The following is a 23,466-nucleotide window of genomic DNA, read 5'->3' on the forward strand; positions in this document are numbered from 1 at the left end:
ATCATTGACAAGTGATGACACATACACTGTCAAAATATGACAAGTCAAAATATTGGAAAAATAATTAAAATTAAATTGGTAAAACACCTGGAGGAAAACAACATAATAACAGACAGTATGGTTTTCGATCTGGAAGATCCTGCGTAACGAATTTACTCAGTTTCTATGATCGAGCCACAGAGATTTTACAGGAGATGGTTGGGTTGACTGCATCTATCTGGACCTAAAATAGGCTTGTGACAGAGTTCCACATAAGAGGTTGCTCTGGAAACTGGAACATATTGGAGAAGTGACAGGTAGGCTTTTAATTGGATGATGAATGAAAAATTTTCTGACAGAAAAATGAGGGCAGTAATCAGAGGCAATGTATCAGACTGGAGAAATGTCATGAGTGGAGTACCACAGGGTTTAGTTCTTGCACCGGTAATGTTCATTTTCTACATAAACGATCTACCAGATGGAATACAGAATTATATGAACATGTTTGCTGATACAGTGTAATACTAAGATAATAGGGAAGATGAGAAACTTAGATGATTGTCATGCCCATCAAGAAGATCTGGACAAACTAAGTGTATGGGAGCACCACTTGGTAAATGGAATTTGATGTGAATAAATGCCATGTTATGGAATGTGGAACAGGAGAACATAGACTTCCACACAACCTATAAATTATGTGAGAAATCTTTAAAGAATTCTGATAAAGAAAGAGGTCTAGGGGTGGTTCTAGATATATAACTGTCACCTGAGGACAACATAAAGAGCATCGTGCATGGAGCCTATGCTACACTTTCTAAACTTCAGAATTGCTTTTAAATACATGTATGGCAAAATACTAAAGAAATTGTTCACGACTTTTGTTAGACCAAAGCCGAAATATGCAGCAGTTGTATGGTGCCCTATATCTTGAGAAGCATCAACAAACTGGAAAAGGTGCAAAGAAATGCGTCTAAAATGGCTTCGAGAACTGAAGGACAGGAACTATGAGGAAAGGTTAGAGGCATTAAATATGCCAAAACTAGAAGATAGAGGAGAGGCGATATGATCACTATGTACAAAATAGAAACAGGAATAAATAAAATTGATTGTGAAGAATTCCTGAGACCTGGAACTTTAAGAACAAGAGGTCATAAATTTAAACTAACTAAACAAAGCTGCCTAAGAAATATGAGAAAATTCACTTTCGCAAACAGTGTGGTAGACGGCTGGAACAAGTTAGGTGAGAAGGTGGTAGAGGCCAAAACCGTCAGTAATTTCAAAGCGTTATATGACAGAGGAAGACGGGACACCATGAGCGTAGCTCTTATCCTGTAGTTACACTTAGGTAATTATAGTATACACATACCAAGTTTACCAGTATGAATTCTATGCCCAAAATGCTGTGTATAATTAGTGGCTTTATAATATTTACAAATTCTATACCTATCAAGTAACCACTAATCTGATCCTCTATTTTTTTTATAAATAAAATATTATTATATAAATTTGTGTAGTATTTGTGTCATCATGAATTAAAAGCCAAGCTAAAATGAATATTTGAGATTTTCAGGAGGACTGACTATCTGATAATGTCATACTTAGTCATATGACTGAATATGTGACATATTCCGTAATAAAGTGCCGTACAACAATAAGGATTTAAGAATTTCAATAGAGGCTATATTTTAACATTTATTAAAAAATATAAAAATATAATTTACCCTGAAATATATACAGTATATATATTAAAATGCCATTCAATATTATTTGTATCTCTTAAACTAGAAATAATAAAATAGTGGTACTAAAACATGGAATAGCTTTTTTGTGAAAGCAATTTAGACATTTAAATTTTTATTTAAATGCCACGTTTTATATCATTAATTTATCATCAAGAAAGCTATGGGAAGAACAGCTGTGAGGAGCCATTCCATCCTAATTAAAACTCATTTGTAAAATACTGTTAATTTCTCACTGCAATAAATAAATATAAAAGTAAAGCAGTTGCCACTTGCTTGCACTGGGAAGTGCAAAAAAAGAATGAGGGCTGCCTTTAGCCAGCATACTCTAGTAAGAATGTAGAGGTGAAGAAACAAAATGACAGGCAGATAAAGCTATTGGAGTTTCAGCAACTTTATTTTCTGTATTTGGGGAAGGAAGCAGGTAATGTAAAGTTTTATTAAGCATGACATATGAGTAGTGTATATGCTCTCTTGAAAATCCAGATCATTTTGTTTGTGATGAGGGTTTGTGTTACATTTGGATTTCCTAAAAAGTCTTGTTTTTTATCACAAAATGTTCCCAATTTTTCCAATAGAAAATAATGTTGTTATAAACATTTTAGCATATTCAGACAAATAATATAGTATAACCAATGATTCTGTATGCATATACAGTATATAAGAATGTACTGAAAAATACAAAACATTCATTTATTCACTTACCTTCATGTAGCACAAGCCATCTTAATAACTCAGAGGCAGTAAAATGCAGTTATTATACTGTCATGCAGACGATAAGCCACAATAATGTGGCTGAAGAAATGACGACCAAACCACAACTCAGAAGATGGAGAAGCGACAACGTTTCGGTCCGTCTTGGACCCTTATCAAATCCAGGATGGACCGAAACGTCGTCGCATCTTCTGAGTTGTAGTTTGGCCCTCATTATACTCTGTCATGCCAGTTCTTAAACTTCTGCTGTCATACTGAACTGGCCATGAAGTTCTCACTGTCCAAGGCTGGTGCCAACAGCCATACCTAGACTATAATGCTGCATGAATCATTGGTAAACTGCATCATTCTTAAAAGGTTTCAATACTTTTGTCATTCTTCCTACCTCTGCTTCCCACTTTATTCACAAACTTTATGGATCTGCTTCCTTTCCTTTCCTTTTTTTATCAGAAATAGCAATAATACTAATATCATACTCCTCTGAAAGCCTCTTGCATCCCCAGCTATGATCACATTTCTCTATTAATTCAGTTTTCTTTTACATGGTAAGAAAATTCCTCTTACCTATGCCTGATTTACCATAACTACTATTGCTGGACAACATGGTTTCAACTCTCAAATACTGTACTGTACTGTACTGTAATGTAAATACTGTAATCCAAAGAAAACCTAGTGAAATTGTTCAAGTAACGAAAGGTCTGAGCTCACTTGCATAAGGAAAACACATGGCCAATATGTGCACCCTCATAGTAGCTCTTGCTGCCTTATATAAAGCAAGATTGTGTTTTGTTTTTTTCTAATTCATACATGTTCAGTAAAAATTAGTAAACATAAAACTTCTAAAATATTATTCAAAATAATGCATTTATATTTATCACCCTCCATAATCTGCATTTTTCACCGAGATATCCAAATTTTGGGTGGGAAATCTGGTGGGTGGGTTTATTAATGATTAATTTTGTCAAATGAAGCTTTATATGTGTATGTACTTTAGGCTTGTATCAAGGTCCCCAAGGTTGAATTACTGACCCTTCCCATAGATGCAGTCTCACAACAGTTGGCAATTTATTGCTAGGTGAATGGAAATGTGCCCATCCATTTGTGTCCCGTCCTAGATCCCGAATTGTGAGTCGGCCATGAAGCCAACTATACCGTAAGACCATGAGGTTTAGGAGGATATGTTATAGGAGGTCAAGATTTTCAAGAGAGCACAGTACTGTACTATTATAACACATTTACTGTACTGGGATTTGTAATAATACCAATATGAAAAATAAAAAGATTAAACATTTTAATCAGAAAGATTTTTAAGTGGCAAGGACTCACAGTACTGTATTGTGAATTTTTTTTGACTAAGAAAAAATATATAAAAATGTAACATTCTCCATTTATAACAGCTAGTCTAATGAGAGATGTCTTGAACCATCTCGATAGTCAGGCTGACTATAATTAATGGCATATGGATAAATGGAATAACAGCTCAAGCTAATCAATATGGAAGAACAGTATATGCTGATATATTGTCAGGCTCTAACTACAAATGTATGTCCAGTCCTCATTATTCTATTGTCTTGTCGGGGGGGGGGGGGAGAAGTAGCTATGTGTTAGTATGGGGTTTCTTCATCTTCAACTGGGAATCAAAAAAACACACCGAGAACTGGTCACGTCCCATCAGAGCTAATGAAGAGCCTGAAGGGTGCCACCTATAAAGAGAAGAGATAAGTTAATGCTACACTTAAAAACAAAAACAAAAAATAAATCTTGTACTGTAGTGCCTATTGTTATACGCAGTTACAGTAATTATATATCTCCACTATAGGAGAAAATTTCTTTCAAACAAGATCTTATTATGTACCCTTAAAATATTAACCCATCAAAATATTTTTAACAAGAGTAATAATATAACTAATAATAATAAATTTCATGACACATCTAATACAATATAATATATAGGTGTCAGGATACATAAATTTTATGTGCTGCCCATAGGGAACTATCAGGAGAAAGTGCCAAGCCATTATGATTATTAATGCCGTATATACAAGCGTTCTTAGTCTTGTACAGTCACTAGCACGCATAGTATTTCGGGCAAGTCGTTAATTCTATGTTCCCTGGAATACAACCCACCAAATCGTTTAACAACCAGGTACCCATTTTACCGTTAGGTAAACAGAGGCTACAGTTAAGGATTGACACCCAGTAAAACCTCTCCGGCCAGGATACGAATCCAGGGCAAAGCGCTCGCAAAACACCAGGTGAGTGTCTTACCACTACACCACGGGGACTGCAAGCACTTGGAAGGGATCAGGATAAGGATTTAGGATGGGACGGGGAAAGGATTGATGCCCAACCACTTGGATGGTTGGGGAATGAATGCTGACCTGCATGAGGCAAGACTCTATCATCCAGCCCAAGTGGTTGGGCATGCACTGCCAATAGTGTACCAAACATGTCAGAGCTCTGTAATTTTATCCCTATATACTGTAATAAACTATTTTTATTATAGCTGCTAACTAATCACTCCTGAAAGCCTTATTATTAGGAATGATGATTTTACAAGCAGAAAGATGCTTTTATATAGTACAGTATTAAGAAATACATCAAACACAAGCTGAAAGAAAATTCTTCACAAAGTAAAACATCTATGCTACATATCCTCCCAATCAGGTGAGGTGGTCAAAGAATTTAAAGCATACAGGAAAAAAATACTGTACTAAAAAAAACTAAGAGCTTAAATATAATGTCTGTACATAAAAAATTTACCTAAGGGATATAATCTGCAGTGTAGGTGCTCCTGGAATGGCAACAGTTAGGCAGCCAAATGGAGACCAGAAGTAAACATGGTTGCTCCCTGTACAAATGGCAAGACGAGGTTGTTGTGGGTCCCAGGCAAATTCTGTAAAAAAAAAAAAAAAAAATCCCTCTGGAGTTAGAAGAAATTTTTAAAACATCAGGATTGCCATTTTCCAAAGAATGTTTGTTTATTTCTAAATTTACATTATACAGTGGCATCTCGATAAACGAGTTTAATCCATTCCGGCACCGAGCTCGTCATGTGGAAAACTTGTCTTGCGAAACAACAACAAAACTGTCGTAAAAGGTGTCCGAGAACCAGAAGAAACATTCGTTAATCGAGGAAAAGCTCGTTAGTAGAGATAAACGTTCTGCGAGTGGCTTACTCGTTACTCGAAATACTCGTAGATACAGCCGCTCGTTACCACTATATGAATACAGTGTTGTATTGAACTTAAACTCTAATTCCAACATTGCAATATGAATTATCTAAAACCTTTTACTCACGTTCTGATGATGCAATATGTGCCATTGACTCCTAAATTATTAGTATACACAATATTTGAGTAATATTATGGCACTGTTTTAATCATGCACCTTGTGAGTGGGTGATGCTTACTGGAACACTGAAGGACTCAATGCAAGTATGATTGTTTGCACGTTCTCATGCATTTGTGGTGATTTCTTTGGAAACAGTGATATTTTGTGCTGAAACTCAGTTTCCTTTACCTTTGAGTCACTAGATGATGTTTTCCCCCTTTTAGTTCTTTACATACTAACTGTTTCCTGGCACCACAGCCAACTTTCTTAGTTTTTAAAGTCAGGGGATCAGTTAGTCTGCCCCACACATCACCATGTGCCCATCACCTCCAGAGGTATGTAGAAATAATCTACCAGTATGTGTGTGAATTTTGGGCATGATGGAGGTCTAATAAGGTAATGTACCCACTGGCATTTTTATCAGCCTTAATTTGTCCTTAGCAGCTCTGCATAACTCTTGGACGATTATCTCCAGTCTGACATTCTCACCCTCACTCCAGGTCTACTTCAGGCTACTATTTCCTTGGGTAAGATTTCCAGATTTTCATAATTAGTGTTTTTTGTAGTTTATTTTCTTTTAAGCACTAAATATTTGTATATGCATCATTGGGAGTGGGTTTTGGAAGCTTCTGGTATAGGTACCCAGAAATAAAACATCAAGAGTAATGAAAAGCCCCTTTCTGGGCAGTACCTCAGTAGTTCCCCATAAATGTTCTTTGTTTCTTATCTTGCATACAGTATTTGGGGCACTCGACTCAACTGAGGTGGCCTCCTTCCCTGATATCCCTGTTGGTTGGGAAGCCACCTGGTGGAGGCCAGAGCAGCCAGGTGACATGTTCTAAGTGTTTCAGAAAGTTGCTTTGTAGCACATTGTTATCAAACAACTTTTGGCTGTGTGATTTACTGTGATCTCCACAACCTCTATGGCCTTGTTCTTGGTAGGTAAGAGAAGTGAGTCAATGCCAAACATGACCAAAGTGTTCTAGGAATGTTAGTGCACTATTAGGTCACTGCTCAGAAGGAGGCATATTATTACACAACATTGCACTTTTAAACAGTGGCACAATCATAGGCTTTTTTCTAATTCTCTTGTATAGTACCATACCACTATTCCTTGCCTTATGGTAAATTCTCCAGTCACTCCATTCCTTTTACTACACTATACTGTATTTAATAATTTCTATATACAGTATACTGTACCTCAAAATCTACAGCTTTCACACATTTCAATTTCTTCACTGATGTATTCACCTCGTCTCTAGATATATCACTTTGTAATATCTGATAGAGATCACCACATTAGAACTTCTTTCATCACTAACACCCATTGGACTTTCAAAATATTCTCTCCACCTACTTTTAATCTTCTCTTTACTATTTAACATTCTCCAACATATGTTTTTAAAATTTCCATTGATATATCCACCATTTTATCTACTGCATTTACTAACTTTTTCCTATAAGATTTTCCTGTTTTCTAAATAATTAGTTGTAACTTTTCTGTATCCTTACTATAAAATGTAAAAACATTCATATTCTACCATCTGCTGACTTGCTCATTCCTGGTTCACCTTGGATGGTAGTGCATGTGCAGACTGTGTGTTATGTGTTAGCTTGCTGCCAAGAATTGTCAAGTATATTGTTTTTCAATAGTTGTAGATTCTGTACTTTATTTATTTATACATTATTTTAGGTATTTACTTTACCCGAAAAATAACTAAAAATATTTATAACTAGCAGTACCTGTACCCAGCCATATTGCTGTGGCTGGGTACAGCAACCTTCCCTGTCCCCCAGTCCTTCCCACCATTCCCCCCTCACCCGTCTCCTCGGCCTCCTAACCATTCCCCACTCCACCGTCCCCTCATCTTCCCCACCATCCCCCTTTTCCTTTCCACCATGCCCCACTCCCCTGTCCCTTTGTCCTCCCCCACCATTCTCCATTCCCCCATCCCCTTGTCCCCACCATCCCAAACTCCCCCGTCCCCTCGTCCTTCCCCACCATCTCTCACTTCCGTTATCTTGAGGTTATCTCGAGATGATTTCAGGGCTTTAGTGTCCCCGCGGCTCGGTTCTCGACCAGGCCTCCACCCCCAGGAAGCAGCCCGTGACAGCTGACTAACTCCCAGGTACTTATTTAATGCTAGGTAACAGGGGCATCAGGGTGAAAGAAACTCTGCCCATTGTTTTCTCGCTGGCGCCCGGGATCGAACCCAGGACCACACGTCCAGTGTTCTGTCCACAGCCACCATCCCCTCGTCATCCCCACCATTCTCCACTCCCTCATCTGATGCCTTCCCAAACGGTCTGATGTTCCCATCAGAAAATTGGGAACATCGAGTGATTTATGTTCCTATCACTGAAATACAAGAAAAAGTTAAAAGATGAAATGAAAATATGACAAAATAAAAAAATAAACTATACTCATGAAATGAACGGTATGGTAAACAACACAGCTCAATTTCAATGCAATTCACACAAAATAATTAAATCAAAATGAAAATAAATCAAAATCTATGAAAATTCAATTTATCAATGCAATCAAAAACATTACAATGGAATTGTAACATATTTAGTATAGTATATGTGTTGCTCTTACATGCAACAGATGGTGGTGTTTTTCAAGAAAAGCATAGTTTTACCTCTCACAGGTGTGGCATCTATACTTATACTTACGAAATGAACGGTATGGTAAACAACACAGCTCAATTCCAACACAATGTCATACAAAATATTTTGATAAAAAATAAAATAAAATTGAAATCTATGAAAATAAAATTTATCAATGCAATCGGAATCATTGAAATGGAATTCGTGACATATTTAGTATAGCGTGCATGTTGCTATTATGTGCAACAGATGGTGCTGTTTTTCAAAAACGCATGTTTTTACCCATCACAGGGGTGGCATCTATATACAGTAGTATGCATATAAAACGACGCACCTATTCAAATGCAACGTTGTGTCAAAATTTCAAAGCAATCGGTGAAGAACTTTCGGAGATTACAGCGTGTGTTACTCTTACGTCCAACAGAAGGCGCTGTTTTTAAAAAAAAAGCATGTTTTTTCTTATTACAGGTGAGGCATGTATATAGTAGATATATAAAAAGACGCACCTATTCGAATGCAATGTTGTCAAAATTTCAAAGCGATCGGTAAAGAGGTTTCGAAGATTTCCCTCACATGAAAAACATACGAAAAACACAGTTTTTTAGAAAAAGCATTTCTTTTTACCGTCACAGACATGACACCTATATAGTATGTACATAACCTGCTCGAATGCGAATGGAACGTTGTGTGAACATTTCAAAGCAATCGGTGAAGAACTTTTAGAGATTAGCGGTCATGCACAAACAAACATTTGCATTTTGTATTTATATAGATAATGAGATAAGAAAATGATCAAAATATAGCATATTTTCACAAACCTTTTACAGGACTGACATGTACAAGTATAGCCTTGAGGGTCAGTTTTGGTATACTCCATATCCAAATGGCAGCTGGCATGTTATCGTTGCGCGTTGCTAGGTAGCGGTTATCTTTGCTGAAGAGAAGACTTCCAATGCCAATGCGTGGAATAGCCTGTTTTCCTGGTTCTGCAGTGATGGAAGCAAGACTGACGGGTCTGGTTTCCTCTTCCTGATCTGTGGTTGGAGTGAAAAATATTGTGCTGTTCATCGTCATCATTATTATTGAAAAAATCTCCATAAATATTATTATTATTATCCTGCTTCCCATGTTAATGGAGATGGGAGGCATCAACCTGGAGGAAATATGAGAACAATATAAAGAATGTTAAAGATAAAGTACTACAAAATAACACCCATCTGTTTACTACATAACATCACAGTCTCAGCACCATAATATTCTAGCAAACACTCCACAATACTGTACTGCCCTACTGATTTACACAGCTAGGCTCTAGTTGTCTTGTTAAAACTGTATTCAAGTCACCCATTATGTACAAAATCAGTCTCACTCCTTAATCCATAGTACAGTAATATATTTTCAAGTGCATAATAAAAAATAACAGCATCATAGCTTCCAATGCAATTTTCTCAAAGGAAAGGAGGTGGTTGATAGCTTTTGTTGGCCAATTCTGTACAGGAAAGCACAAGCATTTAAAAAGTGCACAAGTCCTCTACCAAGTAGTGCGATGCTAAGGTACACAACAAAGCCCCATTGAAAACAACCAAGGAAGTGGTATAACTCGAGATAAGCCAAATCATATTGAAGGCAATGTCAAACAACTTTGGAAAAGGTATCTCTTTAGTTGCTGGCTTTCATAAAATAGCACCAGGAAAGGAAACCCTAAAGCTCAGCTTCAGCAGAGAGCAATACAGTGGCATGCAAATGGCTGGAACATCACAATGTGAATGAACACAAAATTCATGGAACACCCCAGTATGATGAGACAACAGTCTCAAGGAAAATAAGACAATAGAAAACTTAAGATTAATAGGCCATTTGTAGATGTCGTGTGTAAACATCAGTACTAAAGTGAGGGATTTCCCTTGCGATGATTTCGGGGCTTAGTGTCCCTGCGGCCCGGTCCTCGACCAGACCTGATTGGTTGCCGACTCCCTTTACTGCTATTGCAGTAACACTTGGTGGCAATTGGTGTACCTCTGAACTACTGACAATAGTTTGCAGAGGAAAAGTAGGTGGTCGTAGTACAGTACTTCAAATTTTTTATTGAAAGGTGATGTTTGAGTTGTGATTTGTTCTTTTGTATAATACAGTAGAGAGATGATATGTTCGAGGTGACTTGAGTTAGACTCGTCACTGTCCTCCTTTCCTAGATATGTAACAAGACCACTCACAAAGATCCACTGTTGAGTGCCACTGGGCACTCACCAGTGATTCCCTAGCACATATACCTCCTGTATGACCCTAGAGCGATGATTGAAAATTCCCTGTGGTCCTATACTGTATGTTGTGATGACTGAGTTTGTTCCTTTACATGGCCACATGTCACTTAATTTTAGAAAACCTGAATGCAATACAATGCTTCAAATTTTTTTTAATTATTGTGCATTGCCAGCATCTCTATACACTCACAGAGCACAGCACCAGGAAATATTCAAACAACTTTTCTTGTATAAGGTATTGATAGGATTACAAGATTAATTAGCAATTTACAATGAATGTAAAATACAAATTAATACTTACAAGTTGTTTCAAGTACCAGTGGAAGACCTTGAACTGATGCTAAAGTGGCTGGATAGCCAGTTAGAGGCTTCTCTACCTCTTTATAGATTATGCAGCACTCAGACTTTATAGATGACTCGTGTGGAAAATCTGCTATGATGCTCCATGTCAAGTGATTCATCAAGCGTACCTAAAATTATGATATTTTAAACATTTTTATTCATTGCTACTTATTGTAATTATTTGTAAACAGTCTTATAATAGTATATATGACATCTGGAGTGTCTTTGAGGCAAAAAACAGAATTACTGTATTTCTTAATAAAATCCTTTTTCTAATGATGATTTCTTTTCCTAGAGTAATGTTTAGAGTGCAACTTGATTTAGCAACCAATAATATGTCTTTAGACTACTATTCATATACAATGTCTTACAAACAAATTATACTTCTTAACTTTTTCTATATCCTTAATAATAATTCCCTCTAGAATCTTAGGAAACCTATGAGTTGAATATTTCACAATTATTTCAGCTACTGATTATGTCCACCTACTAGAGATTTTAAAGTACTGTACTAAAGTATAGAGAGCAGCATTTTATGCATCTCACACAACACCCAGCTAAACGAGACTTCCTTTAGCTTATTATATTTTTAGTCAGTGGGGACTTGTGTCCTTCATCATTGCTCAGAGAAGGGACATGATGTTTGTAGGCCAATTACTCTCTCTCTCTCACGATTGATTGTCCAATGAAAATTTGTCAGTTTCAGCATTGTTGGTTTCCCAGTGCATCAGGAAATTATGGGTACTGTACTTTGTCATCTGCTAGTTTGGTTCTTATGGATTGTTTTCTGCTTTCAGAATGTTTTCTCAATGTTTTCTGTATCAATTGTCAACCAATTTTCTCCCCAGCACCCATGTTGGAGCCAAGGTCTTTTACACCCATAGGTATGTAAAGTGTCTAATCACTGGACTTCGATTTTGGCAGACCCCCGTTCTCGGGCTGTGGCCTGTCATGCAGCAAATTATTGCTTAAACACCATATTATATGTTGTAGTTCCCAGCTTCACCTGGTCAGGAGGCTCTTTTCTTTGAAACTGTTTAAGAGGCTTTTCTGGGGGAGCCCTGTCAGCTTCCCGAAGCAGACGAGTGCTTTTAATGAATTTATAGAAAAGGCCTGGATTTGTTTTACATTTGTCCACTACCCCTTTTTCAAAGTTCCTTTCTGCCTTTCTCCTCACTGTTGCATGTTTGTAGTGCTGGTATGTTTGAGGGTTATGCCTCTTCCTATATTGTACCCATTTTCTTGTCTTTTCCTCTCTGGTTGTCTCACAATTTCTGTTGAACCAATCCTGTTTTCTGGTTTTGCATCTCTGTAATGGTATTTATTTTTTTGTGCCTTTATCATATATTCAACAGAATTTGGCATACTTCTCATTTACTTTCTTGCCTAGCAACAAGTCTTTCCAATTAAATTCATTAAAGAATTTGCTAAGTTCTCCATAGTGTCCTCTCATGAAATCAAGCTTATCACTTACAGTATTTCAATTTAGCCATTCTCTTCCAGACTACATCGCATAGCATATTTAATTTTCAACCGGACATGGTCATTCTTTCCAAAGGGAGGAAGGTACAAAATGTCAAATATCTCCTCTTCTTTCCTGGTGAATACTAAATCCAGTATTAACAGAACATCCCCTTCCCTCATTCTTGTGGCCTGCTTACTGTGTTGATACATGAATGTCTCCAGGATGAGGTTTACAAATCTGCCTGTCCAAATGTCCTCAGGTTCTTATTTCTTGGGCCTCCCAGTCTAATGCTTCCAAGTTAAAGTCTCCCGGCACAAAAAACTTATTTATCTTTATCTGCTCTTACTATAATCTCTCTCACGATCCCTATGAGGCCTTGTCATCTGTCATCTTAGAACATACAGTATACACACCTCTGACAATCTTAGAACATATACACACTAAGGCAACTATCAAACAGTTATACACTAGGGTAATCTTGGTATAGTTACACACCAGGGCCACCCTGAAACATACATACACCTTAAAACATATACAAATTAGACAGAGAGCATCTGGGAACATATGGCACACACTGAGAACCACTGTTCTAGAGGATATTCCAGCTGGAAAGCATCCTTTAGTATCCTCCTCCAGTACTCCCTAGTATCATTATAACTGTGGGAATCATCTAAAAAGTTTCCTGTAGTGACAGTACCTCACTGCATGTTACAGTTCCTACTGAGACAGTACAGTGGTACCTCGGAATGCGATTGTCCCTATATGCGAGGTTTTCGGAAGGCGAGGTGTATTTACTCCAAAAATTTGTCTCAGAAGGCGAGGGTTACTTCGGGAGGCGAGTTTGGACGCGAGTTTGTTGATACGCGTAAAGCCGACCTAGCGCGTTCGTCGCCCCTCCGCCCCTCAGTTTATTATTGTCTCGCGCTCAGTGACTACCCCCACATCAATTCTTCTCGCGGATTTTCAGTGTTTTGTTGGATTTTTGGTGATTTGTCTATACAATTTGTTATTATATATCTCACCATAGGTCACAAGAAAGCCAGTGGTAAGGATAAAGGCCAGAAAGCTCATGTGAGGATGACAATAGAGGAGAAACAAGAGATCATTCGGAAGCATGAGAACGGTACACGTGTTGTTGAACTTTGTAGGCAGTACAACAAAGCCACATCAACAATATGCACTATACTTAAGAAGAAAAATAAGATTATGGGTGCTAAAGTGGCAAAAGGAGTAAGAACATTAACGGCACAAAGACCACAAATACTTGAAGAAGTGGAAAAGTTGTTATTAATTTGGATACACGACAAGGAGTTGAGGGGTGATAGTGTTTCGGAGGCCATTATTTGTGAGAAAGCCAGGGTGTTGCACGAAGACCTTCTAAAGAATACCCCTGCAACGAGTGATGGAGATAAGAAAGAGTTTAAGGCAAGCAGGGGCTGGTTTGAAAAATTTAGAAAGAGAAGTGGTATCCATAGTGTTACAAGGCATGGGGTTATGTGATGTGATTATGGAAGGGGACTCCCCTTCCAAACAGTAACTCCTCTCCTCCTCCCCCCTCCTCACCATCTTCCATACGCCTACAGCACTCGACAGCAAGGTAAGTAATAACTGGAACACAGTTTTGTAGGTTTATTTAGATGAATTAGGTAAATTAGGTATAAAAATTTAGTTTGATGTGGGGTTTTTGGGGTAGTCAGGAACGGATTAATTCATTTCCCTTTATTTCTTATGGGGAAATTAACTTCGGAATGCGAGTTTTCGGAAGGCGAGGCGTCTCCAGGAACGGATTAAACTCTTATTCTGAGGTATGCCTGTACAAGTTTACTTTATGGAGCAATCAAGTACCTTCACTCAGACATGCATTTTTAACATACTGTACACTTAAAAGCCTATTTTTCTGTATACTGTACTGTGATTTTGTCTGGTTATTTCATGCACACACTAAATGAAATTCAGTGATTTGACAAAAACACTTACCTTCTGATCATAACTACCAATTGCTAGGAACTGGCCAGAGGGAGACCAAGCTACTCCTTTTATGCCAAGTGACCATTGGTATGCAGAATAGGTCGCCAGACACTGCCCACTAAGAGAATAAATAAGGACTTTATACTCTAGTGGAGATTCCCATATGGTAAGAACTGAGCCATCACTGGACCACTGAACACCTGCTAGATCTTTTGTTCCTACCTCAAAGTGCTGAGAAAGCAAAGTGTAATTAGAATATGGGTTATGCATGACTACTATCATTAAATAAATTTACAATACTGTATATGCTAAAATTTGATTTCTAAAATTCATGCCAAAGGGTATTATACATGATTGTCAAAATCTTGTATAATATCCTAGCACAAAATAAAAAAATATGAACTCCATCCATTATATACTGTATCTCTTAACAATTTAACTTGTTTACAGGAGCATTTATTTATTAAATTGATTTATTTATTGAATTATCATTAATTTGAAATATGTATTTAGAATACATAATGAATTATGGCTTAGAATACATACAGTACAGACACTCCTTTATTTGTGCAAGTTCAGAAAATGTTAATTCAAATCTACATACATACATGGTTTTGTTTATTAATGACAAAATTTGAAAAGCATGTGGAATTTGCATGTAGACAATTTGGCATGAGGCTTGTACTGTAACGCAAAAGATGGTGCTTTAATGTGCAATTCCCACACACCACTCTCAACTCATGGCTGCTTGCAATTATCTTGTTTTTTATGCACTTGACATTTTTGCTTCTTGGCATCTCTCGGGCATTCTGCAATTTATGTCTTATATATATTTATGGCAGGACGTCAGAGGAGAGAGGATGGTTGTTTGAGATCAACAGAGCCCTTGTGAGCCAAAGTGACCACCTACAAGCCACACCTTTGGAGATCACCTGCCAAACTTAAGAGACTCTGCCCTAAGCCTTGTAAAATACCTGAAGCAATACCACTCATCACCCTATTACTGTGACTTACCAAGAAAGAGCATGCAAAAGGGCAAGCAGCTGCTATGCGACCTTCCTGCAATAGGAAGAGCCTGCTTCCCCATAAGTAGGCCAGGAATAAGCACATAAATCTCCAGCGAAGGAGGAAATGCATGCAAACCTAAGTGCCTCTACCTTACACCTTAGGCCCCAAAGATGGCCCTCTAGGAGCCATGAATTGAGAAAGACCAACTCTGCCTCACTTCAGCTTGAAACTTTGGGTAAAAAATTGGAAGGAGGACCGAGTATTCAATGGCATAAAATATATCTACCATCACATCCTGAAGAAACAAGGCAAGGTCTTAGCAATTCCATGGCATGTAATGTACAAGACAGCAAGTAATCCACCATGGCAAGTACACTGTACCCTGCAAGCTTGAGCTGAAGCTGGGAAGTAAAAAACTTCTGACTTGCGTGTATTATACCTATATCCCATCATCCAAGTGGGTATGTGCTCTTAAGTCCACTGTACTGAAAGGCTGCAGCCAGAGAAGAACTTAAACATGCAGCTGTTAAGATGCCATACTGTGAGGAAGGACCAAGACACGGATAGCTTTATTAAGCTGATTCAACTGCTCCCCTGCCAGTACCCACTACAAATACAAATTTGTAGTGGGTACTGGATAAATTTGATATGATCCATCACCTTTCTGACCACACCATAACTTTACCTCCCTAATTTCTACCCCTTTCTCCTTTTTTGTTTCTTTATGAGAACCCTTTTTTTTTTTGCAGGGATATTCCTGCACGGGCCCTAAGACTCTGGCTGGCCAATAACAAGTCTTGCTTGTTTCTGTTTTACTTGGGCAGAGTATGAGTATTTATGACTCGTATGGTCACTTCAGTAAGATTTTGCCATATGTGTTTAACAACTTCTGCTCTGTTGAATCTAAGTTGAAATCTTAATGGGATTGTAACTGTGCACTGTGTTAGATAATGTTCCAATGTCTGTCGGGCATTTCTCCACAGTGCTGACATTTCCTCTCATCTTCTGGAACCTGTAAGCCTATTTCCCATGCACATGGGTATCCAAGACTGATGCGATGTAAGTATACTTCTGTTGCTCTACTGCTCTCTTTCATCAAACTAAGTGGTTCATAGTTGGTTGAATTCTTGTACCAACCCACAGATCCTGATGTTGCAACTGCTGTGTTGTAGTCACTGTACATCTTTTGCATTGCTCTGTTTCTAATTACTTTCTTAATCTGTGATAGACTCTGTGGTATGTAAATGTCTACATTTCTTCTCTTAGTTGCAAGTTTTGCAGCTTCGTCTGCAATGTCATTTCCTATTATTCCTGTACTAACCCTGTGTATCTCTAGTCAGCTAGTCAGATCATGGCCAAAAGATTCAGGGTTTGATTCCTATGGCAGGACAGAAGGGTTTGGACAACATTTTCTTTCCCCCTGATACCTTTATTCACCTAACAGTAAACAGGTACCAGGGAGTTAGACAACTGTTGTGGGGTGCATCCTGGGGAAGGCCAGTAGATGGCCTAGGAGGACCTCAAAAACTTATACTGCGGAAAACTAAAATAGTAATGAATGGTAATATTCAATAAACAAAAAATAGCAAATTACAAAAAAAAATAGTAGTAGAGTAATTACCTTGACTAGCTGCCATGACTTTGTTTCAAAAAGAGAGAGAAAGTCTTTACACACTCGTCTCTCAGCCACAACCAAATAATCATGCTCGGGACTGAACTGCAATCCTTGCACAATGTTTTTTGGGTGTTTTATGTGTGAGACTGACTTGTTAACCAGAGACCATACTGTTATTCGTAACTGTTGATAGAATTAAAAGAATAAATTATAAATCTAGAGTAGGTGAATCAATATAGAATAGACTAGTCTGGGAAATTTAACACTATAAGATTAATGAAGTACCGTATTGAACTGTACAGAACACGTAAAGAGAAATTAGATTTTTGAAAATTATATATTTAATAGTGCATGTATAGGGGATGTAGATAATTATAGTTAATTTTTAAATACAACCAACTTTTTGCAAAGAAATTGGTGATAAGATTTCGGGTACAGTGGATTTCCTTTCCATATACAGTACAGTATAGTATTGTATACCAGTCCAAGGAAAAATCAGGAAGAAAAGAATTCCAATATGGATAATGTGCAATGTAATGGATTATGGACAACATATTCCCTGAAACATCAAATTTGCATTCCCATAAGAGTAAATAAATTCAATAAAGTTTAATATTTTGCATTCATTATTTCTTTTTCAAAGTGATTTTGGTACAGTACTGTACAGTATATCATTTTCGTAACTAGATCCACAATAATTGTGGGCAAAAATAACAAAGATCTGTTGCATAGAGAAGGTTCAGAACCAAGCTTTCAATTTGAACCGAAATCCACCCTACTGCACTTTTTATTTATGATTTTCTTACACAGAACTCGGCTGTAGTTAAGACATGCCGACTATCTGGAGCCCAGCAGATTTTTAAAAGGCCAGCTGATCCTTCATCTATCTTGCATCTCCAATCTGGGTCTTCAATAGACCATATCTCAGCAATACAACGCTTATAGTTGGCTGTGAGCACATAGCAGGAATCAGGCGCCCATTCCACTACCTGAGAAAACAGTATATACAAATTATATTTTTTTTATACAACATAAGTATAATGTACTTAAAAATTATTTTAGTATTATGCCCTCAGATTATTTGTTCAGCCTTGTATATATTTTTACAGCAGACCATACAAAATTTGGAGTTCTAATAACATGAAATGCCTAAATTAGAATAGTTTAATAATATTACACTCTCCTACAGTGTTTCTAGAAAATATTTTAAAACAGAATATATTTTAATGTAATTCCATGATGATAGTTTTTCTGATACTGTCGTTGCCTGTACAGTACTTCTGATCCACCATTGTTAGCTTTTCCTCAAGTGATATTTTTGGTGATTTTCCTCAATTGAACAAATTTTTATATTTAATACATTTGCTGTACTGTATACAGTACATTGTAATTTTAAAGAAATACTATAATGAGTATATTAAGGAACAATAGTAGAGTAAACCATTGTCAACTTTACCATTCAACAATTATATTAACATTTAGGTACCAAGTACTATATATACAAATTACTGAATTCAGAAATCTGGAAATCACTTTGTCAAAATACAACAAAGTTCTTAATTAAATAACTGCCATCAATTTACCTATTTATAAATCAAACAGTGACTGTGATGAAATACCTACTTCTTGTGAACTCTCAGTAGATTCCTGGAACTTATCCACTTATGCAGTTAAGTCTTGGAATCATACCAGATCTCTGATACCCACACTGATATAAAGTGAGCCATAACCAGAAATGGTCAAGATGTTTCAAAAGAATGTTTGACACACCCTGAATGTAAAATGAACTGAGGAGTAAATTCTGAGAAGTCAGAAGTGAGGTTATCAGAGTCTACACTCGAAATATGCATTGCGCATTCTCTCCTGTAAATACAATGACACAAGGGTATAAATTGAACAAAGAGCAGGATACCTGAGAAAGCTGGATGGTTTGAAATGCCACCAAGACCAACTCAAATTCTCACATCATGATGTGTGCCCACTACAAATGAGGAGACAACCAGCCCTGACTGGCAAGGTAATAACTGGAGACGAAACCCACAGCCCAAGGCCTAATGCATACATCGGCATCTCAAGTGATGAAGGAGGATGCAACGAAACTCCATCCAAAAAACGTAAGGAGGAAAATGATGTTGCAAGATCCTTTCACTTAGGCAAAATGTGCAATATTTATATAAGTACACAGCTACCTATTTCAACTATCTATCAACGGGCCTCACAATGGAGAGCAAGTCCCGGTAGTACAGTCGGGTTAGTTCTCGACGCACAATTGGGAATTCCGGGTTCGAATCCTAGGTGGGACAGAAATGGTTGGGCACATTTCCTTTCACATAATGCCTCTGTTCCCCTAGCAGTGATTAGGTATTCAGGAGTTAGACAGCTTCTTGTGGCTTCCTGTTCCCCGACAGTGAATTATACATTAAGTCCCACACATTACACTGAAGCTAGTGACTGAAGAGGGGCCAACTCATAAAGGAGGAAACTGAACCTCTAAGAGACGGTATCTTGGTGGACCCTCACCCATCCTACTAGTTAGAGGTGGGGCTCATGCTGTCCACTAGCCAATACCATCAGTTCTGGAGTAGATGTACAAATGAAAAGACCCCAAACCAATGACCCAGAAGAAAGGGAGGGAATCAGGGAGCTACTGGAGCTGTCCCAGAAAGAGGCATGTCATTTCATCCAATACTGGGTTTCTGGGAAGGGAGCCCGCTGTGGCTCCCTGAAGCTAACTATCCATGGAGGAGAAAGAAAAGGGACTCTCCAGGGAAAAGGAGAAACTGCAGGCAGTCATAGTGAAGGTGGTGGATGCCAACACCATCAGTACAGTAATTTCAAAAAGTACTGGGAAGATAGTACACCACAATGTAGCCCTCATCCTATAACTGCACACACAGGAGTCAATAGATTAGACAACCAATGGTTAGAAAGGCGGGGTCCAAGAGTTTATAGTTAAATCCGGCAGGCACAAATAGTACTGTAAATACAGTACAATCCCCAAGGTGCAGTCCGTAGCAGCTGTCAACTCCCAGGTACTGTGCAGTACTTATTTACTCCTAAGGGAACAGAGGCATCAGATGAAAAAACTCTGCCACTTTGTTTCTGCCTTGGCAAAGAATCAAACCTGGGGCCCTGGACATTAACTTTTAAGCACTGTCCACTCGGCTGTGAGAATCTGTCCATGGCTCTGTATGACCTGGGCCGTCAGCAGGTGGTGGTCAAGTGTATTAAGGTTAAGGTTTAACTTGTTTGTATCAGGGCTCATTTCTTTCTTTCAGTTACTTGTTCTGCTTTACTCAATCTTTCTGGTAGGTTTTCTCGGTGCAGGGTAGCTCTGTAATCTCAAGCTCCCCTCTAATCACCTAGCAGTGAATAGGTATAATCATAGAGAGCGTCAGATGCTGGTCCAGGCTCTCGGTAGATCTGCATGGGTCTCATAGGCCTAGTACGAATCCAAGACTTGGCTATACCAGCATATAAGCTCCAGGGAATTACCAAGAAAAACTGCTTATAAAACAATGGGAGAAACTTGGGAGAGACATTCTCATATATCCGACAGTAGCTCGAGGTGTGAATCACAGTACTGTACAGTACTATATATACTGTACTCTCTATGAGTATAAATACAACAAAATCACAGTATTTGGGTTATATAAATAAAACCTAAATTGATTACATACCTGGATTAAATCAGTGCAGTTATAAGTAACTAAAGTCTGTAGTGAAGATAAGGCTCTAATTTCTAATCTTGCTGTCACAGGTACAGCACAAAAACGACCATCCGGAGACCACGCTAACTGGCTTCCATTTGTTCTTAGTACCTCAGCAAAATTCATGCTTGGATACAGTAGCTGTAGAAATAATATGCAAAACAAACACTGTACTTGCTGTTTTGGTTCTGGGTGAAAAAATAAATTAATGTTCTGAATATACAGTTATAAAATTCCTTCATTTTTTTTAGCATTTAAATACCTATTTGTGACATCAACAACTCTTGAGAAATCTAAATGGAATCTAATAAGGGCAAGATAAAAGTTAAGAAAACATAAGCTTTCTTATTTTAAATGCTTCTTATTATAAATATTGTACTGTACAATATCCTATCTGCCATATTTTAAACTTTTTTTTATTTTGATTTTGAGTTTGTGGAGAACCCTACTAATAATGACACCTGGGTCCTTTTAGCTTTCAGATTTGGCAAGTTCAACATTATGTAATATTTAATAACCTAATTACATTATCATTCCCTAGGCTTAAAATCCAACATTTGTGGCTCATTATATACCTGTCACTACATTTGTTTCTTGTTCAAGACTGAGTTTTACCCTGTAACTTAACATTGGTGGCAAATTTGGTGCATCTTTAAGACTTGCCAAAAATGCTATGCATGTTAAGTGACTATGCAAGAATGTACCACATAATAACCAAAATATATACTTTCACAGCCAATTGTATCTTTTGTACATGAATGAATGAATGAATAAATAAATAAATAAATAAATAAAATTTTGATTTTGACTTTTGCATATTTTAAGTGTCTAAATTGTACTATTGCAATTTTGAGTTTTCTGAATTTATTCCCCACCCTATTTTAGTGTCATCAGCGGGTACATAATTAGCAACTGTACTAACATTGCAGTTCAATCCTGTATTTAAATCATTTATAATTATAATAAACATGAAAGGTCCAAGGACACAATGGAAGGTCCATTTGCAACAATTTTCCACTTGGATCTGACTTACTTTGTGTTGACCTTTCTTTTTATATAATTACTGTATGCCCAAATTCATTGTAAGATAGGACATCCAAAACAATTTTTTACAATCTTAATCAATCTTTTTGTGAAATACAATATAAAGGGGGATATAATATCACAATATTTTGTACTATCAACTGCAGAAAATATGCTGGAAAATAATGAGTATGTAAACACGAAAGACAGTATGTATCCTGAAATTATCAATTATTTTTTAAGATATGTATGAATGCAATTTTCCCCACAATCAACGCTAAGCTAATTGGCAAATGGTTTGATATGGGCGTTTTTCTTAAGAATTGTTAACACAATGGCAAACGTGCATGATATCGGTGCTCTGGTTGACCCTAATGACTCGTCAAATATAAATACAATGGCTTATACACGACCCTTGGCAAACTCTCGAGTTTGGTCCAGGGCAACAATGGTCTACAAATCTACACATTGAAAAACTTCAAGCAGATATTAATAAAGTTTTTGACTGGGCAACAGAAAATAAAATGATGTTTAGCAGTGATAAATTCCAAGTACTCAGGTACGGTAAAAATGAGGACCTTAAACATAATACAGGGTACAAAACACAATCAAATGTGCCCATAGTAGGAAAGCAGCATGTAAAGGACTCTGGAAAAATCATGTCTGATGACCTTACGTTTAGCAAATATTGCATCAGCCAGAAAAATGATTGGATGAATTACGAGAACTTTCAAATCCAGGGTCCCATCACAATGGTTGTACTATACAAATCACTTGTACTGTCCCATCCTGAGTACTGCTAATTACTCACTTCCCCCTTCAGAGCAGGAGAGATTGCTGAAATAGAGGGAATACAGAGAACATATACGACATAAATAGACACAATAAAGCACCTAAATTATTGGGATCGTCTCAAAGCTCTCCAAATGTACTCACTAGAAAGACAAGAGAGATATCAAATAATATACACGTAGAAGATACTGGAGGGCCAAGTACCAAATCTACACAGTAAAATAACGTACTGGAGTGAACAATATGGAAGAAAATGCAGAATAGAACCAGTGAAGAGTAGGGGTGCCATAGGCACAATTAGAGAACACTGTATAAACATCAGAGGTCCGCGGTTGTTCAACGTCCTCCCAGCGAGCATAAGAAATATTTCCAGAACAACCGTGGACATCTTCAAGAGGAAAAAAGATTGTTTCCTCCAAGGAGTGCCAGACCAACCGGGCTGTGGTGGGTATGTGGGTCTGCGGGCCGCTCCAAGCAACAGCCTGGTGGACCAAACTCTCACAGGTCAAGTCTGGCCCCGGGCCGGGCTTGGGGAGTAGATGAATTTCCTGAACCCCATCAAACCAGGTATCAACCAACCAGGTCTCCGTTTTACCTACAATTCTTCCCCCCGTCAGTCCTTGAAGCGTAATTTACACCAACATACCGTATGGTAATTCAGTGATTAGATAAGAGAGAGTTCGATGATACCAACAATGTATGAGGAGGCAGTAAATGGGGTGTGATGTGGCAGTAAGGAAGATTGTCAGCGGCGTCAGCTGGCACCACCTTTGTTTGTTTACCTTCAACACCCTCCCCCCACCCCCTTATCCATCACCCCCCCCCTCCCCCACTCCACTCAGGCTCTTCCTTTAGCATATTAACACTAACATTATAATTTTCCTATCTCTCACGGAATAAAACTCAC

At 37.7% G+C, this 23,466-nt stretch overlaps 1 protein-coding gene across 3 annotated transcripts; it reads right to left on the bottom strand.

The window, feature by feature from the left end:
• Nucleotides 1–1,658: 1,658 nt before the first annotated feature.
• Nucleotides 1,659–23,363, bottom strand: LOC123759320 (WD repeat-containing protein WRAP73). 3 transcript variants are annotated; one of them, XM_045744218.2, is made up of 9 exons: nucleotides 23,254–23,363; nucleotides 20,715–20,885; nucleotides 17,841–18,023; nucleotides 17,041–17,217; nucleotides 14,421–14,642; nucleotides 10,938–11,106; nucleotides 9,194–9,409; nucleotides 5,196–5,328; nucleotides 1,659–4,135 (listed from the first exon to the last, which is right to left on the bottom strand). In XM_045744218.2, exons 2-9 carry the CDS (start codon nucleotides 20,868–20,870, stop codon nucleotides 4,030–4,032), a joined length of 1,362 nt encoding a protein of 453 aa, XP_045600174.1. In that variant the 5' UTR covers nucleotides 20,871–20,885; nucleotides 23,254–23,363; the 3' UTR covers nucleotides 1,659–4,029. The 3 variants fall into 3 exon arrangements, with proteins under 3 accessions (XP_045600174.1, XP_045600173.1, XP_069191155.1); XM_045744217.2 differs by having other exon boundaries at nucleotides 23,206–23,346; XM_069335054.1 differs by lacking the exon at nucleotides 23,254–23,363 and adding an exon at nucleotides 22,444–23,176.
• Between the last annotated feature and the right edge of the window lie 103 nt (nucleotides 23,364–23,466).

This window comes from Procambarus clarkii, chromosome 32 (assembly GCF_040958095.1).
Source record: "Procambarus clarkii isolate CNS0578487 chromosome 32, FALCON_Pclarkii_2.0, whole genome shotgun sequence".
Taxonomy (NCBI): domain Eukaryota; kingdom Metazoa; phylum Arthropoda; class Malacostraca; order Decapoda; family Cambaridae; genus Procambarus; species Procambarus clarkii.

Coding starts and splice junctions, on each gene's coding strand:
- LOC123759320 (XM_069335054.1), bottom strand. Junction 11,107..14,420: donor TTGGTAGTTATGATCAGAAG/GTAAGTGTTTTT, acceptor TCATAATTTTAG/GTACGCTTGATGAATCACTT. Junction 5,329..9,193: donor ACATGTCAGTCCTGTAAAAG/GTTTGTGAAAAT, acceptor TTTTTTTTACAG/AATTTGCCTGGGACCCACAA.